The sequence below is a fragment of the Polyodon spathula genome, chromosome 6 (assembly GCF_017654505.1).
Source record: "Polyodon spathula isolate WHYD16114869_AA chromosome 6, ASM1765450v1, whole genome shotgun sequence".
Taxonomy (NCBI): domain Eukaryota; kingdom Metazoa; phylum Chordata; class Actinopteri; order Acipenseriformes; family Polyodontidae; genus Polyodon; species Polyodon spathula.
Genome location: NC_054539.1, coordinates 53,244,658 through 53,263,456, shown reverse-complemented (window position 1 = coordinate 53,263,456; position 18,799 = coordinate 53,244,658). Strand labels below are relative to the sequence as shown.

Below are 18,799 nucleotides of genomic sequence, written 5' to 3'. Positions count from 1 at the left end.
TATATTCTCAAACTGTTAAAAAAAAAATATAAAACTTGCAAGACAATACAAATCCACCACTTATGTTGAAATAATTTTTTTTTCTATTAAAGCCCAAAGTATAGCCTAGTTCAGTAAAATAATACGTCTTAAAACGTCTCACCAATTGAAACAGGCATGTTGTTTTGTTAATTTAAAATGGGTTTTAAATTGTTCAGTTTAGTGTTTTAATGTTGTACCAATGACGGCTGTACTAAAGGCACTATGGGTAGGTGTGCTAAAGTGTTGCGGCTGCCACAATAGTCGCAAACCAGTCTGAGTCTTTAGTGAAATGTACTAAACAAGCGTGATGATATCTGCAACTTTTTAGGGAATGTTTTGCAGCAGCAGTTTCTGTTTGCGGTTCAAGCATAGATGAAATTAAGGGCGTTCCTGCATAAATTTGCAAAAAAGGGGGGAGAGGGCAGATAGTGCAAATGACGGTCCTCAAATATTATAATGAGATGCATGAAAGCTGCATGCAATTGCAACACTTAAAATTCACCAATTTGTTAAGAATTTTGTAAACAGTCATAATTGTTGCTGGCATTTCCCTGTCCGCTGTGAGGTGAACAGCCAAATACATATATTTCCCTAAAAGCAGGATTACTTACAGGCCTAAAAAAACATTTCTATGACATTTCTGATTTCACCGACGTGTTGGCAGCAATAGACTGCACACATGTAGCGCTAACCTCTCCAGCTCATTCTGAACATCTGTATAGGAATTGGAAACACACCTATTCTATTAATGTGCACGTGGTTTGTAATTGTACACAATTTGGCACTGCACCACTGACCAACTTAAATAAAAACAGGCAGCATGCAGCTTATAGGCTACTCATGATAGTACGAATTCGTGGTATAATGCCAAACTTGCTGCTGGTCCTTTGAAATTTCTATTATCGAGAACTGACTGTCCTATAAGTATTATAACTTGTCAATGCGGCACCACAATCTATTTTGTGTTTTTGTCTAGGCTGCCAAGTTAATAATAATAATAATAATAATAATAATAATAATAATAATAATAATAATAATAATAAAAATCATTTAGTTTCAATTTAAAATAATCTTTTATTTGCATTATGCACCAATTTGTACAATGCAGCAGCATGATTTATTTAGTGTAGTTGACATGTTTAGTTGGTGGGGGGGGTGACCTGGGCAATCCCACGACTATCGCGAGGGAATAGCAAAGCCTAGGCTGAAGACCCAAGCCGTACGAGTAGCGCTGGTGAGGGACGCTGCAAAAGCAGCAACTATTATGTGTAGCTTTGTTACTACAAACAGAGGTGAAGTGTTGTCCGAGTTTGGTGAAGGCCTTAAGCGACAGCTCTGGATCGTGTTAGCCACCTGACAAAAACATGCAAGTATAATTAGACACGACAAAACAAACAAAACACTCACGGTACATATATAATGGGTCTTTTAGCGGTTCATTCTTAACCATAACAAAGGAACAGATTGCCTAGCCACGCCCCCTTGGTTACTGCGTGCAACTGTTTCTCCTCCAGTAGCCTCGCTCCCTTTCTAGATGGTCGACTTCCAACTTTCCCTGGAATGAACTGTCAAACCATCCAGTCCAGGGCACTCTCTTCCCTTTACACAGCGCCCTCACAGGTTGGGAGAGAGATTTATAACCAAGATTCATTCAACCAAGAGTCATATATATATATATATATATATATAACACACACACACACACACACACACACACACACACACACACACAGGTAGTGGACAAAAAAATGGAAACACTTGGGTAAATGAGAGACACCAAGTATACTGAAAGCAAGGGCTTCCACACAGGGGTGGCTCATGTGTTAATTAAGCAAATAATATCCCAGCATACTTAGGATCATGTATAAATATGCTGGACATGCCTGGTTGCCTATAATTATGGCTAGCATGGCTGCAAGAGGAGACATCAATGACTTTGAAAGGTGACTGTTGGGGCGCGTTTGGCAGGCGCTTCAGTGACCAAGACAGCTCAACTTGCTGATGTTTCACGAGCAACGGTGTCTAAGGTGGTGTCAGAGCATGGAACTCAGAGGGAAAGACATCATCAACAAAGGGCAACAGTGGGCGGAAACGCATACTGCAGGATCGTGATATCCATGCATTAATTCAAAGTACAAGGCAAAACAGGCGAGCACCTGCAGATCAATTGACTGCAAATTTCAACCTGGGGCGCAAGCAGTCAAAAACGGTCTGCCAAGAACTCCAGAGAGCAGGATACCATAGTGGCCCAATGCCCTATTGGCAACAAAAACATTGTTTAAACAAAATTAGAAGTACAAATAGGACTACCAAATGCAATCATTTCGATGTATTCTGATGTTTTTTGGTTTTGCTTTAATTAACATAATAGTAAACGCAGGTAGATTGTACTGTCAACACAGCTGCAATGTCAGACAGCAAAGACAGTTTTACATTATTGGGGAGAACTACATGTATACTAACAATCTAACACATATGATTGACATAAAACCGTTTTAGTTTAATTTGCCGTAAATACAATACCATGTACCCGTGTATGCTGTACTGGATATAATTAGATACGCGATTTGTTTTGTAGTTCACTCTATATTTAATAATTGGCCGCAGCGACTCATGGCATGCACTTTCTAGAAGCTACATCAGGACATTTAACAAAAACCTGTTGTCAAAACAGTGTGCTTGTTTTAACATACCAATAGTGCTTATCTGGAATTCCGATTTCCTCACTTATATTTTCCTATAATTTCTGTTTTGTATTCTTTATTGAGATATTTCTTGTGCTGCTTATCATAAACAGGATATTGCTGCACAGCTATAATTAGACATTCCCCAGTCTTGCCTGTGATATTTGGAGCGCAAATGGGCATGAAGAGAGTTGTGAAAAACTTTGTGTTTGACATTAAGTCTGAATACAAAAATCAAAGCGAACAGTTGGGTGTAAAAAATGCAGCGAATAAACGCTGTAGGGTGATTACCCCTTTATTTTGATTCTTGCACCCTTGCATGTAAGACGTTATCCTTCGGGCACCCTCTACTGCAGCAAACCACAACTCAGCTCCTGCTATTTATTTGAAGAATGTTGCACGACTCTCGCAGTAGTGACCTCGCTAAGAAGACCCAACAAATATTTAAATTAGTATATTGTGGCTCTTTTCATTAACATTTTTTCTATTAGTACATACAACAAAATGTATACTTTGCTAAGGGTCGCAACGAAAATGCAAATTGTGGTGTGTTTGCACTGGCCCATCTTAGTATACCTACCCCTTAGACGGGTACATTGCCACTTTAGGCGCATAATTCTTTTAACTATTGGACCCCATGTTTCCAGATATTGTTCAAAATACTTTTTTTGAATGAGTACCTTTTGTCTAAGGCTGTATTCTTTTCATGGCTATCATAGATTTTACAGTTTCCATGGAATTAAGACATTGGCGTATAATATGTAGTTCCCCATGAAAATTCCCATTTCTGAAGGAAAACTGTAAATATACTTATTTTTTGTATCACTTATAATAAATACAGCAAACGTTTGCCTTATTGATGCACTAACTGTTATGCTGCATTTAGGCAGCTGGTTTAGTTAGTTTACATTCAGTAAAGAGCTCCACGCTTTCATAAAAATGCCTGCTGCTGCATCAAACATTGTAAATATTTCTGCTAAAGATCACCCTGTCCTGTACAAGAAGGGGACATTTCACACGTCTGTTGTTATTTTTTACATTTATTTATGTTTTTGCGCAGTATTTTGTTTGATAATTCACTAATGGTGAAAATAGAATGTCTTTAAAAGGTGGACATAAAAAACTAAATATTCTACAATTTAGCATTTACTGTTTTTCAGGTAAACATTTACATATTTAGGAACATGTGGTGTATAATAATTGATAAAAATTATCAATTTTGAATGTGACAATGATATTTTTTCTGCTTTAATAAATATTATGTTTAATTGTGAGGTATCTTGAACTACCTATTTTGAGACCATGAAATGATATGATATAAAACATTTTTTACAGTAAAAAAAACAAACAAAAAAAAACATTCCTAATGGCTGACTGCAGGTTGCTCATGTCATGCATACTTCTGGTATATTTTTAGCATATAGGCTACTGGATTCTTAATCCTTTGACTATGACTCTATATGGATCTTTTCTTTTAGATTATATCAATAATGTAATGTTGTTTGCTTGTAAAACGCTTTAACAAAGATATTAATGGACAACGTGACATAGCTACTTTAAATAGTTACTGTGGCATAGAATAGGACCCCATATCTCTACTTGCGTATCAGTGAGGGTGTTATTCCTTAAAACAAAATTATGTTTACATACCTTGACCTTGTCATCTCTGTCCTCCCCCCAGACAACCTTGAATTTATGGAATTCTTGTAGAACATCACTGGCAGGTTTTCTCAAGGAATTGACAGAGGAGGTGAGTAGCATCACCAATTTGGAAATGTCTTTATGCTCAGCTACACTATGATAGAAATTCTTTAACTTCCTTTTAGGGATATTTTCCTCCGCCAATTCTAAAGAAACAGATATGACAGAATAGTCAATGTACACAGGGTATATATAAACACATTTGGCTGTACATCACTCTACTCCAAAAATATGTTGCAGTCACTTTGTATATTAATTTCATTAAGTTAAACAATACAGGGTTCCATGTTAACATTTTTTATTGTACAAGTTAAAAATGTAACTGGCATGTCACATAGTTACTCCAAACCAACCATGGGCAGTTGTGCCATGCTGAATGGTGAACCTTGCAATTATCCATCATTATTGATTACTTTTGCTGCAGTTCATAATGGTGGCAATATGTCAGTTATCGCTTGACCTGAGAATGACAGAATTAATAGCACAGCAACCATAGATGTTACCCCAGCCATTGACAGTGATGTGAGTGTGCTGTTAAAGTCACTGGGTGGTGTAAACAGTTTTATACAAGTGAAATTTCCTTACTTGTCTTGGCTGTGTTAAGATTCTCCTCCGGTATAGTTATCTTGATAACTCGCTCTTGTCCCCACTGTGCCACACCACGGGTCACCTCCAGAATTAGGTGGACAAATCGATTGATCACTTGCTGGATATCGTCCAGACTGGGCAACATCACCTGCAGCAGCACAATTTCATTTCATCCCAGATGACATCATCATTTCATGTCAAGTAACTCTGATCTATATGGCAACAGCCATTCAAATTACAATGTCATTTTTTTTGTTAAAATTTTAAAAACGGAATGAAAAAATTATGAAGGAGAACATCAGGAAATATGTCAGTGGCTACTCATAAAATACAGTATATTCATATAACATCGCCTCTACTGTGAATGATTATGTTGTCCTGTCGCCTTATAAGAAATAGCACTGTGAGTGCTGTGTCAATAGGATTGATGTTACTTCTCTTAAAAATGATCTATTTAAACTTTTGCTCTTTTATCCATTTTTAGTTTAATTCTGTTTATTAAAATATAAAAAATAAATCAGTAATGTACCAGTTGTAAAAGTAGCTTACTATTTAGTATCATATGTACCATATTCACACAAACCAGTTATGAGTCTACCACTTAAATTTAAATCTCAGTCACTTGCCCTTTTAAAAGTGGTCCATAATTCAGTCAGCCCCTACTCACTCTATAGGGTGCAAACAAAGTCTACACAAACACTGTACATTTGATTGATAGGTAGCTAGGGTAGCTATTGGTAGTTACAAATTCTTACCACATTAGGAATAGCCAAGTGTATTTCTGATTTTAAAAAAGTAATCAATTCCTCTGGTTTACTTGCATGGCCAAAAAAGCCCTTTCTTCCAGACAAGCTGAAAATAAAAATAGTGAAAAAATAATCTAAAAATGATCAAATGTACCATTAAAATCAAGAACAGAATATTTAATGTAGTGCTTTTGAGGACTGTGTCATTTTGTAGGAATTCAACACAGGGTTGAAATGTCACACGTTGATTGTATTTATAAATTGATCCATATCCCTGTTGCACTTAGGTAATAAGAATGAGAATATCTATAATAGAGAACTGCCATTAATAAATTTTGTTCTGAGTGGAAGAGAAAGTTCATTCTGCATCATTTGAAGCTCTTTCCAAATTCTAAAACAGGGCTGAACTATGATAAGCACAACAATCTGGATAAGGCAACATTGCAATATCATATTATTGGCAATAGAAAGAGACACATTTTGTTGCCAAAACAAGAAAATGGAAAAAGCAATTACAAGAGGGTGCAGATTTGTATTTATAATTAAATGAACGAGGCAACAGCTCAGATAAATCTTAGAAATAATAGCATTTATTAGATATAGTGCTATATTACAACTTTGTGGACCACGGGCCTGTTTCATAAAAGTCCTGAGATTGTGATATGGTTGCGATGACGCAGAGGTTGTAGCTGCGTGCATTTCATAATAGCTTGTGATCATTCTTAGCAATCAGTAACTCGGTAATCCACTTTAAAGCTCAGTGACCGATTAGGTAATTACACAATGGCACGGGAGCAAAGAAAAAACATTTTTTCCAAAGAATAAATTGATACAATTATAGAGTTGGTTGGCTAACACAAATCTGTTCTATTTGGGAAAACGGTTTTCCAATAGGAAAACGGGCAAATGTGTGTCTTTTCGTTCACATAAAGTCAGAAATAAACAACATATGAATCCAAATTAACATGTATTTATACTAAAGTAATACAAAAATGATTACAAAAGATTTTGAAGTGAGTAGTTTTTCGAGATTTACGATTATACTGTAAATTTACAGTATAATCGTAAATAAACTCAAATATGGTCCTTAATGTGTTTCCATCTCATGCACAGAACACATTAATGGAGTTGACTTACACAGAGACAAAAACCCTTCTTTTCAGAGAATCCAGAGACAGGCGGCTGGCTTTCAGTAATGCATCTAATAACTGATGACTAAAGTATGCATAAACCTCCTTGCATTCCTGGAAGAAAATCAGATGTATAATATAATGCTTGATTTAATTTCAAGTATTCATTCTCGTAATTTGTGAAAATCCAATTGCTAGCAACCTAAGAAATACATTTTTATTTTGAACAATTTTTTTTTATTAGTTTTTCAGAAAATAAAGTAATACAAGAACAGATGGATACAAACGACTTGAGGGAGCTCTAAAACATACAAAGCAATACAGTAACAGGAATAAAAAATGAATTAATAATCCATTTTACACACATTATATATATATATATATATATATATATATATATATATATATATATATATATATATATATATATATATATATACACACACACACACACACACACACACACACACACACACACACACACACACACACACACACACAGTGCCCTGCAAAAGTATTCAGACCCCTGACCAATTCTCTCATATTACTGAATTACAAATGGTACATTGAAATTTCGTTCTGTTCGATATTTTATTTTAAAACACTTAAACTCAAAATCAATTATTGTAAGGTGACATTGGTTTTATGTTGGGAAATATTTTTAAGAAAAATAAAAAAAACTGCAATATCTTGCTTGCATAAGTATTAAACCCCCACACATTAATATTTGTTAGAGCCACCTTTCGCTGCAATAACAGCTTTAAGTCTTTTGGGGTAAGTATGTACCAGCTTTGCACACATTGCTGGAGTAATTTTGGCCCATTCTTCTTGGCAGATTTGCTCCAGGGTGTTCAGGTTGATTGAACGACGCTTGTGGACCACAATTTTAAAATAGTGCCAGATTCTCAATGGGATTGAGATTGAGATTTACCTTTTTGTTCTTGAGCCACTCCAATGTTGCTTTGGCCTTGTGCTTGGGATCATTGTCCTGCTGAAAGGTGAATTTCCTCCCAAGCTTCAATTTTTTAGTGGACTGAAGCAGATTCTCTTGCAGTATTTTCCTGTATTTTGCTCCATCCATGCCCAGTCCCTGCTGATGAGAAGCATCCCCACAGCATGATGCTGCCACCACCATACTTCACTGTAGGGATGGTGTGTCTTGAGACATGGGCAGTGTTAGGTTTGCGCCACACATAGCGCTTTGAGTTTTGGCCAAAAAGCTCTATCTTGGTCTCATCTGACCACAAAACCTTTTCCCACATCGCAGCTGGGTCACACTCATGCTTTCTGGCAAACTCCAGACGTGCTTTCAGATGGTACTTTTTGAGTAACGGCTTCTTTCTTGCCACCCTCCCATACAGGCCAGTGTTATGCAGAGCTCTTGATATGGTTGACTTGTGCACCATCACTCCCAGCCACTGAACTCTGTAGCTCCTTCAAAGTGATTGTTGGCCTTTCTGTGGTTTCTCTCACAAGTCTCCTTCTTGTTTGAGTGCTGACTTTTGAGGGAAGGCCTTTTCTTGGCAGTGCCTGAATGGTGTGATGCAGCTTCCACTTCCTGATTATTGATCCAACTGTGCTCACTGTGCTTATTCCAATATGAATATACCACCGTAATCAAACTCTTTGGATTTGGAAATGTGGCAGATATAATGAGTTTAGTGCAGATGTGATGGTGACCATAAGAATAGATCATGGGGAAATACAGCTAACTAAAACACAAACTTAGGGGTTGGGAGGATGGGAATATATTAAGGTTACACCAGGTACTTCACCTTTTCAAATTCATCCTCCTTCTCAACCTCATGATGTTCATCAACATAAATCTCTTCATCATTTGATATGTCAATGTCCTCTATAAATGCTAAATGTTTAGTTCCTATTAAAAAAAGAATAATTGGTTTAACAATTCAGTACATAAAACATGTATATGTAAGTTAAGATTTACCCAAAATAATAAAGAATATAGAACAGTTGTTTGCATAAGGATCTGAATTCAAAATTCTGTATCAAACTAGTTACTTAAGGTTGGAAATACTACTGAAATTAAGCCCCGACTTCTGTGCTGTACATACTAGGTAATAAAAATGCTAAGAAATGAAAACATTAGGTTATTAACATAACCCTGGTTCCCTGAAATAGGAATGTAACCTTTACCGAATGGGTATTTACCTCCTAAAGACTGAAACCTAAATAAGATATATCAAAGCTGCTCGACGAGCCTGTGAGGCAGTCATCGCCAATCCCCGTAAAAGCACTGCAGTCACAGACCTCAAAGTCATTTTCCTTTGAGTATGCAGCAATCATGGATGCAGCGACCTTGAAGGTTAGTGGTTACATTTCTATTTCAGGGAAGCAGGGTTATGACACTACCGTAACATTCCCTTTCAAGTACGAAACGTAACCATTACCGAACGGGTCAATATACCCAAGCCGTCACAAGGGCAAGATTGCTCCATGACCGGAAGGCTAAGCAGAGGCTGCCTTGTGCATTATCATTTGGAACCCCAGTAACAAGTAGCTAGGGCTCAAATACGAGGGAAAAACTCACCTCTATGCCTGTGTTGTAAGGGTTGACTGAGAATCTCCCCTTAACACTCTAGTTCCAAAACCAGGGTTTTGAGGAGCCACGACCTTAAGTCTGTAGAACCTAGTAAAGGTATGAGGAGTAGCCCACACCACTGCATTGCAAATGTCCTTGACATCTGCACCCTGGAATAAAGCCCACGAAGATTGCCTCAAACTTTTTGTCCTGCCAACGTGGTACGCCAGGGCCTGCACTGGGCAGAGCATATGGAGCTGCAGCTTCCTGTCAGATTGGAAAGGAGGTGGACGTAAGCATCCAATTCCACAGACTGGTTGACATGGAATGCTGAGTCTTTGGTAAAAGGCAGGATTGTAACGGAGCAGGCTTTCGCTATAGAGAATGCCTACATCTCTCTCACCTTCTTTTGACAGCAAGCAAACAGTCGCTTCAGCAATAAATATTTCAGCTCAGCTGAATGCATAGCCTCAAATGGAGGTTTCAAGAGCGCATTGAGCACCATGTTTAACCTCCAGTGAGGAACAATGTCCTCCATAGGTGGCCGAAGTCGCCAAACCCCTTTAAAAAATTGCCCCGCCAGGAAGCTGAGCTTCTGGGGACACCGAGTCAATTTTGACATGGCAAGCTGAACTGACTGCCAAATATACCATTAATGTAGAGGGGGATTTCCCCTCATCAAACAGGTCCTGCAAAGATTGCAGCATTACTGCCATGGAAAAAGTCATGGGGTCAAACCCACGAGGCAGACACCATGTCTGAAAGATGCTTAACTTGTACCCATAGTGGGAACGTGTGGACGCTACTCTGGCATTTTGTAAGGTGTCTATAACTCTATTAGACAGACCCAGATGGCTCAAATGAAGCCGTTCAGGGGTCAAACCCAGAGCTACATGCTTGATAGGCTGGTATGCCATAAGGTTCCTTGTGCCTGACTGAGCAGGTTACTGTGCTTGGGCAGTCTCCACGGCTGACTGCTCAGGAGCTGCATCAGGGTTTAAAAGCAGAGCCTCCTAGGCCAATAAGGTACTACTAGGAGCACCTTGACCTGGTCCTGTCTGATTTTCTCCAGACACAGCAGGAACTAGACGAGGGGTGGGAAGGCCTTGTCCACTGGTGTGCCAAGGCATCTACCACCAGCAGGTCCCTGCCTCTTATTAAGGAGAGCCAGAGAGGACAGTGGATTGATTCCTGGGAGGCAGGGAGATCTATCTCTGCTCTCCCGAACTTCTCCCAAATGAGGCTCACGACCTCGGGGTTAGCCTCCACTCTGAAGTGCTGGGACCCGCCGCCCAGTTTGTCACTCGAGGCTGATGTACTGTCCGCAGTGAGAAGAGGTTCTCGTGTGCCACGCGATGGAGACTGGACGACCTGAGGCCGTCCTGGTGGTTGATGTAAGCCACCACTGTTGTGTTGTCTGTAGAGCCAAGCACATCTGTCCATCAAACTTTCTGAAAAATATGTTGCAAGGCAGGTAAACTGCATGCAGGTCAAAAACATTTATGTGGAGACCCTGCCAAGAGGGGTTCTAAACCCCCTGCGCACCGGTTGCATGTGTGGTGGTGACCTCCCTTCTGGTGACAATGCCCAGCGCTACGCCGAGGCGTAGATGGGCAGGCTGTTTCCACCAAAAGCAGTGTCAATAGGTGGTTGCGGTTCAACTTGGGCTGAAAATCCCTGCTGTTGAACCAAGTCAGCAGAGGGCATGCACAGGAGACTCAAAGGTAGGGTCTGAGAAGCTGCTGCCATCAAGCCTAGGAGTTTCCCACCCCCCACCATAGTAGCATCAAAGCCAATGTGACGCCCCCCTCGGGGTTCCCAGCAAGGTTCGGCCTCTTTGTACAGCCTGGACGCGAACTGGTGCTGTCCAAACTGTTTGACCCGTCGTTGTCACCATTCTGAACCTCCTTCAGCTCAGATACAGGCTGACCTGGTGATATGTTTATTTTTAAATAATTTAGACTGCCTAATTACTTTCACCTCAAATTCATACAGCGAAAGACACAAACTGTGGTCTCCTCACCCTACACACCACACAGCTGTACCTTTACCAAGTGAGCACTCAGGGTACCCACATTTTTTTTCCCCCTGAAGTAATTTGTTTGGACTTGGTTATTTTTTCACTGCACACCTGGAGCCTAAAAGAACGAGTCTCACAACTCATTGTTTTCACCTGCTATAATAATGTCATGTGGAATTTTCTTTTTTTCCTTTGGTTCATAGATTTTTTCAAAGATGTCTATCAACACCTTCACAGCTGCCTCTATATGTCTACTTTTGTGATCCAGATTTTCTGCCCACTCCTTTGAATGAATCTGAAGAAGACAAATACGAATTAATGCAGAATAAAAGAATAATTTGCTCTCTTTACTTACTCAAAACCCTACCTTTGCTACATTTTTGTGTCGGTAACAGGGTTTTTCACATTCACTGGGCACTAATCGAGAATAGTGATCAGTAGTACAGTAGCTGGTTCTCGGCCAAGCCTGCATGGAATGCCAGGTTATGTGACCAGAGCGAAAACGAGCACTCTAGAAAAAAAATATTCACAGAATGAGGACATTCTACACACTCATGTCACCCTGTGTGATAATATACAGAGCTGCAAATAAAAATCCCCTCTTTGGTCATTTCTCTTGGTTCAGCCCACAGATAAAACACATTAAATGTTTTAAAAATCATAAAAATAAAGCACTAAAAATATTACAATGTGACAATTAAAAAATACAAAGTTTTGCATACATAGGGCTTGAATTTTTTGGCTTTTAGTTTTTGTTCAGTTGGGGAGGTGTTTATCGTTTTTTGTTATTATTTAGCAAAATCAGTTATTTTCTGTTATTAAAAATAACCACTCAATTTCAGTTTATCTAATATATCAAACATTAACTGACTGTGCTGAAGTGAGGATGTCCACATTAGGATTCCGGCAATGTAGAACTGTGGCTGCATTTTGAATCCAAGAATTGTGAGAAGTAACAATGTTATACCCATTACCGCCAGCGTATCTATCACACTGCAGTTCATGTTTTGTTTTTTCTGACCACCGTATCGTGTCACTATAGCGTACTGTAGTAATTAATCTTAGCACACAATCAGTTATTTCCTTTTTTCCGAAAATTAAACAATCATCATGGTACTCTAAGGTTTGATATTTTTGTAGCTATAATAATAATACTAATAATAATAATTAGGCAGTCGTACACAAGAAAAACTTTAATATGCAGAAGCTTAACTGTACAGCAGTTTTATATTTACAATAACTTTGTCGTTCATCACTGAGTAAAACCGCAACGCCGTTTTGCTGGTTTGTTTGTGTTTGTGGTCATTAAGCCCGTTGCTAAGCCAATTACATATGGATGCAAATTACATGCATTACGCAGTGCACAAACTTGATGATTGCTCAGTTGCAATATCTTTGCACACTGCCCGCCTTCTGAAAGCCATGTTCTTTATGTAGAAATAGAGTAGTGAATGATTGACATTATTTAAAATACATTGCCAAAATCCACATTTATTGGTTTAAAAAAATAAAATCTTTATCTTCTAAATACGTCTTTGGGGGCGTTTTTTCAGTTATTAACGGTTAAAACCAAAATACAATACAAATAGTTGTTCACATCAATAAATCCGATAACTAAGCCTAAATGTAATTTAACCAATTTAAACATAATTTTTATTGTTTTACCTCAGTTTTAGAAAGCATATCTTCTAGTGTGGAAGGACCATCCTCAGGCAAGTCTATAAGTACTGTGGTTGAAATATCCTGGAGTGAAGCTTCAATATGCATTTCACACATATCCTTCACCTGTAGATCAACAAAGAACTGTATTGTACCTTGTTGCATGCATTTATCCTTTTCACCTGCATAGTACAGTGTTTGAATATCTAAAGCCAGTGGTATAAACCTAGATAAAATAATCTACAGGACCAACAAAAAGGATTGTAATTGTGATTGTAAAGTGAAATAATCTAATATTTCAAACAACATTAGTTATGACAACTGTTGAACAGTGTGAACAAGATTGTCAGTATTACGTGTTCGTAAATGCTTCGAATTCTTAACCTCCTTTCTTCATGCAATTTTTGTGTGCAATGTACTAAACAGCTCTTTTTAGTGAACAACTACCGTAATATCACCGCAAGTTGAACAGCATAAAATACTACTCATTATAGTATAGGACAGATCGGAATTTGAATCTCATTATAAATAGATTTGCAATGGCGAAAAGTCAAGATGTAGAACTTCCCTCTGGCAAAGATAAATGAGTAGTATAGTGAACAGAAATAAGTAGTAGGCAAATATAATAAGATCGAGCTATGGCTTCTGCAGATTTCGACCTTGATGCAACTATGGCACTGGCCAAAAAGAAAAAGAAAACAAATTTCCACAAAGACATTTACCTGTTAGTTAGTGAAATGGAAAAAAAATCAGGAAATATTTTTCAGCACTTTGCAGTGCCAAAAACAATACCAGAAACGAAACATGGAAAGAAATAACTAACAAAATAAATTCACTGAGACCAGTGCTGGTGTCACAAGAAATAAGTTAGCTGGGAAAGTTAGCATTTGCCTTTTTGAGCATTTCTATGCATGCGCAAATCTTAGAACTTAAAGGCATGGTTAAGTTGTCGAGTTTTTCTGTCTGTGAACTTTAATTAAGAAGACTGTTATTGCGATCTTTCCAATGTGTCTAGTTAATTGTTTTACTCTTTAAAAAATGGTCAGGCTCTTTATTAAAAGCTATATTATATGTGGTAAAAAACTGAAAACACATCGTTGTAATATTAATAAATGTTTTTCATATTATTATTTAATAATAGGTTAACATTAGGCTACATAGTTTACAAAAATGACATTTAATCGCTGGCTACTTTACATTATAGGTTTTCTTCGTACTTGCAGTATATTTTGAAGTATTAGCGAAAGACAAATAAATACAATACATGTATTATTTGGTATATTGGTTATGACATAAGCAGTAGTAATTTACCATTTGTCGTGCGATTTATTTTTATGTGCAATTATGTTTGTGTTTAAAATGTAATAACAATTTCTAATACGACATATTATCTACTATTTAATAATAGGTGTTAAGTGTAATTCCCAATTTACAAAGATGCGACAACCTCTCATCAGTTGTCATTTAACACTTGTAATCGCCGTGGATATTTATATTAGGTTTTTGTTGTACAAATAATACAGCAAAAGAGAAATATATGTGTATAATTTGTATGTGTTGACATACTGTATCAGAAACCATTATGCATTTGTCTTACGATTTACTTTGATGTGCAATTATATACTGCGGTCAAGCTATCAGGCAGTTTTGAAATGCCGGTCAAGCTATCGCACACTTAAGCTTGTTGCAAGCAGTAAAATTCTTCACTCCGAGAAATTTAGAACTGCACTGGAATAAAACGAGCAATGAAATACACTTTCATACATTTTCAAAAATAATGAAAAATGTAATATTTAATAAGTATGAAAGAAATCTCACTAATAGCTTATTGTAATACAGTCAAAGGACGATTCCATGTTGTTTAAATTATTGAGAACAGACGTTTTTGCTGCTTACTATTAAAATGTACAGTATATGACCAAACATGTCTGTATCAGCGTACCAGTATATATATTCTCATTCGGAGTTTTATATAATAATCTACAAGTAAAAAGTATAACCTGTGATGTGCCATTTTATCTTTCCTGAAATATAACGTCTGGTGAATGGGGACTTTCACTGTAGAAGTGAGGATGTGAGACTTGCACAGGGTAGCTACTACATTAAATTGGAGAGCTATCTGAATTATTACAGTATTCGGTGCTGTGGGAGTACATCCACCATGTCAACTAGGATTACAGATGTTCATATAAATAATGTAACTGCACTTTAGGACGGTATATATTGGAAGCCAATCACCTTAAAAATAGACCTTAAAAACACCATCTTCCACTAAAAACGCGTACATTTTCTATATTAACAGGTTTAGAGACGTAGACTTGATTACAACATCAAAAACATTATTCTCTACATGAAGAAAAGTGTTTGTACCCACTTTCCCACTCAATTTATTGAAAAGATTCAAATAATCTTTGTTAAATTTGTTAAAGTGAGCCTACATAAACACTCATTTGCTGGACAGCAGTATATGACCTGTCACAAATACAGCGAGCAATTTCCTAAAGATAAAAAAATGTATTTATATTACAAATTAAACGTAAATATACATTATGATAAATGTCACCTTTTTAAACAAAAAATACTGTCTGCAATACACTTCGACAAATAAGATGACAACATATTTAAACAGAAAATACTGTCTGCACTGCAATACCTGTTTTCGTTTCTCAAAAAATTACAAATGGCATCCTGTCACTTTGGATGAATCGCCAGAGAAACTTGCCTTTAAGGTCTAAGATTCGCTCATGCGTAGAAAGGCTCAGAAGGCAAAAGCTAACTTATTTTCCAACTGTGACACTGGCGCTAATATTTACTGTGAAGTAAACCCACCCCCCCCCACCCCCCAACAAAAAATTAAAGAAAAAAACGTGGTCAAATCAACAGTATGAAGGTCACTCTTAAAATCAGGATTTAAAGGATGTGTTGCGGTACCTCTGTTAAGAAAGGCTAAAAGGCTAAAATATGCACAAAAACAGAAACTGGACTAAGGAACAATGGTCAAAAGTGCTTTGGACTGCTGATGGATGGACAACAACACCTGTGCCTTCTGCCAGTTCTGTAGTCAATTCAACTCTTGTTTTTTTTCTATTACTTAAGGATATTATCTTCAAGCATTGCTCAGTTTGTCAATTACAGATGATGTTTCTCTGTACTTGCTGATTATGCTTTGGATACCACACCTTGAAAATCAAGTGATGCAAGCTATTTCACTCAATGTTTTTCCTTCTTTATGCTTGTCATGGTTGTTATAAAGTAGAAAACACTACTGGAGGCTTTGAGTAAATTGTTGATGGTAATAATGCACCAGAGTGGAAAAATGCAACGTCTAATACTTTTGCACAGCAGTGTGTGTGTGTGTGTGTGTGTGTGTGTGTGTGTGTGTGTGTGTGTGTGTGTGTGTGTGTGTGTGTGTGTGTGTGTGTGTAATATATATTGTGTTTTCGTTTATATTTGAAGGTGTTTTATTTTAAAGTAACTATAAACCCAGAAATGTTTAAACAGAAAGTTTCACATACGAACAACTAGTTGAATCTACGCCAGTGACAGGCATGCGTAAAATAACAGGCACAAACCGAAGTCGTAAATCAAGAAAAAATAATCACACATCAAGGGTAAGCGCGAAACTTCATGTTTATAATGAGATTCGTACATTTGCATACAAAAGTGGTTTGAAACGAACTGTCATAACTAAACTACCACAGCAGGGATGAAACTAATTTACGGGAGTGAAAATGACTTTAGTACATCGCGGGTAGGTCTACGAAGTCACAAAAACCTACAAAAGTCAAGATACGAAAAAAAATAAATGACACATAGAGCCCATACTTCTCTAAGGGGGTAAGCATAATCTTGAATATTATATCTCACCTATACTGAAGTATGATGTTATTAGGTTAAAGCCTATTATTATTATTATTATTATTATTATTATTATTATTATTATTATTATTTTTAGAGATTATGTTATATTGTATGCATTAATGTAAATGAGTGCCTTCGACTGCCTGAGGTGTGCGATGTAACCATATTTCTTTACGTATTAATGCTGATAGTTTGCAGACACCAGACCGCCTGGACTGTCTATGAGCTAGGATTCAAAGTAGATCTCTGATCACACAATCCATTTAAGTGTTATTAAACCACACAAGTAAATATATACTCTGATTTGCTAAAATTTGAATACCTGAGTTTGTGTGATTATTCCTGATTAACTGTTGTCTGGGTATGTGAAAATCTGTAGCCAGGGCACAAACAAATCACTGTAGGAGTTTATTTAATCTTATGTCCTCCTATTTAGCCTCTCCTGATTCTACTAGAGAATAAAAGAAGTGCATGAACGTGACAGTTACATACAGTTTTGGAAATTATAAGATATTTGAATACTGAATTTAGAATGACATCCGAACACTAGAATTCCAAATTCCATGTTCGTCCCAGCACTTTAATCTCAGCGCAAGCATGGTACCAAAATCACTTCACAGGTCAAAGTTGGATTGCAACAGTTTTTGCCCACGTAGTGTACCATAATCAGCCGCTAACTAACTAGCTGTGACAGAGAAAGAACTAATCTTGGTTATAAATCTCCCTTCGTACCTGTGAGGGCACTGTGTAAAGGGAACAGAGTCCCCTGGACTGGATGGCCTAACATTTCATTCCCAGGGTTAGGTGGAAGTTGGCCATCTAGAAAGGGGGCAGAGCTACGGTACACCAAGTCATCGCCCCAGAAGGGAAGTGATGTGGCAACCTTGGATTGGAGGAGAAACGGTTACACTCATTAACCAAGTGACTGACGATGTAGCAAGGTGATCTGTTCCTTTTTTTATGGTTAAACTGAACCGGAAGGAATACTGTGAATTAGCGTGAGTGTTTTGTTTGTTTTGTCAAGTATAAAAATCTACTTGTTTGTTATTGTTAGATGGCTAATACGATCCGGAGCTGTCGCTTTAGGCCAGCACTAAACCCGGACAACAATGCACCATTGTACACGGATAAATTGTATTACACTATAAGTACTGCAGCACTCACTCTGGACTTGTGAACGTGTGGGTCTTTGTGTGTGTTCTACTGTGTTTATTATTTACTAACTGTGTCTTATTATTTTCGGGACTGCAACCCGTTGTTTTGGAACACTGCTATACACATTGCTGTGTATTGCCTAGGATTATATTTTGTGGTCACCAGACCAGGATTATAAAATGAAAATCTGTTTGGATTGTGAACTCTGTTGTCTGTCTTCTGTTTCATAATCACATCACTACTACACCTACTCACTGCAAACCACTTTGCCACAAGGGCCCATAATCTTTAGGGGGCTGTCATCTTAGTTTACTTCTTCACACACACATAATCTCTATTATGTGAAATAACAACTGCCATTTATATTTTATTCAAAAGATCTGAGGTTCCCGAGAAAAAAACTTGTATACCTTCTTTAAAAGCTGGTTCAAATCAGACATGGCCATATCCACTTTGTGGAAGAAGCTGTCCAGGATGAGTGATGACCAGTTCAATATAGTTAGTCCATGTCGCAGCACTGACTCAACCTACAGAAAAAAAGCATCTGAGTGTATGCAATGTTATATTTTAAGCTTTTTTTTTTTTGTTTGTTTTAGTTATGGTTTAAGTTCAATATGAAACCAACTGTGAAGAACCACCACAACAACCCTGGACAAAGTATATTTCTTTACATATAAGAGATTTGACATGCT

At 37.5% G+C, this 18,799-nt stretch overlaps 1 protein-coding gene across 1 annotated transcript in view; it reads right to left on the bottom strand.

Moving 5' to 3' along the window:
- LOC121317692 (dynein heavy chain 8, axonemal-like) overlaps positions 1 to 18,799 on the bottom strand; it is a 151,382-nt gene that overhangs the window by 111,729 nt on the left and 20,854 nt on the right. Inside the window, exons 19-26 of the mRNA XM_041253848.1 lie at positions 18,518 to 18,634; positions 13,098 to 13,217; positions 11,586 to 11,727; positions 8,646 to 8,749; positions 6,878 to 6,984; positions 5,750 to 5,834; positions 4,992 to 5,142; positions 4,356 to 4,552 (exon numbers count right to left, since the gene is read on the bottom strand). Coding sequence (XP_041109782.1) covers positions 4,356 to 4,552; positions 4,992 to 5,142; positions 5,750 to 5,834; positions 6,878 to 6,984; positions 8,646 to 8,749; positions 11,586 to 11,727; positions 13,098 to 13,217; positions 18,518 to 18,634 — 1,023 coding nt within the window. The remainder of the gene's footprint in view (positions 1 to 4,355; positions 4,553 to 4,991; positions 5,143 to 5,749; positions 5,835 to 6,877; positions 6,985 to 8,645; positions 8,750 to 11,585; positions 11,728 to 13,097; positions 13,218 to 18,517; positions 18,635 to 18,799) is intronic.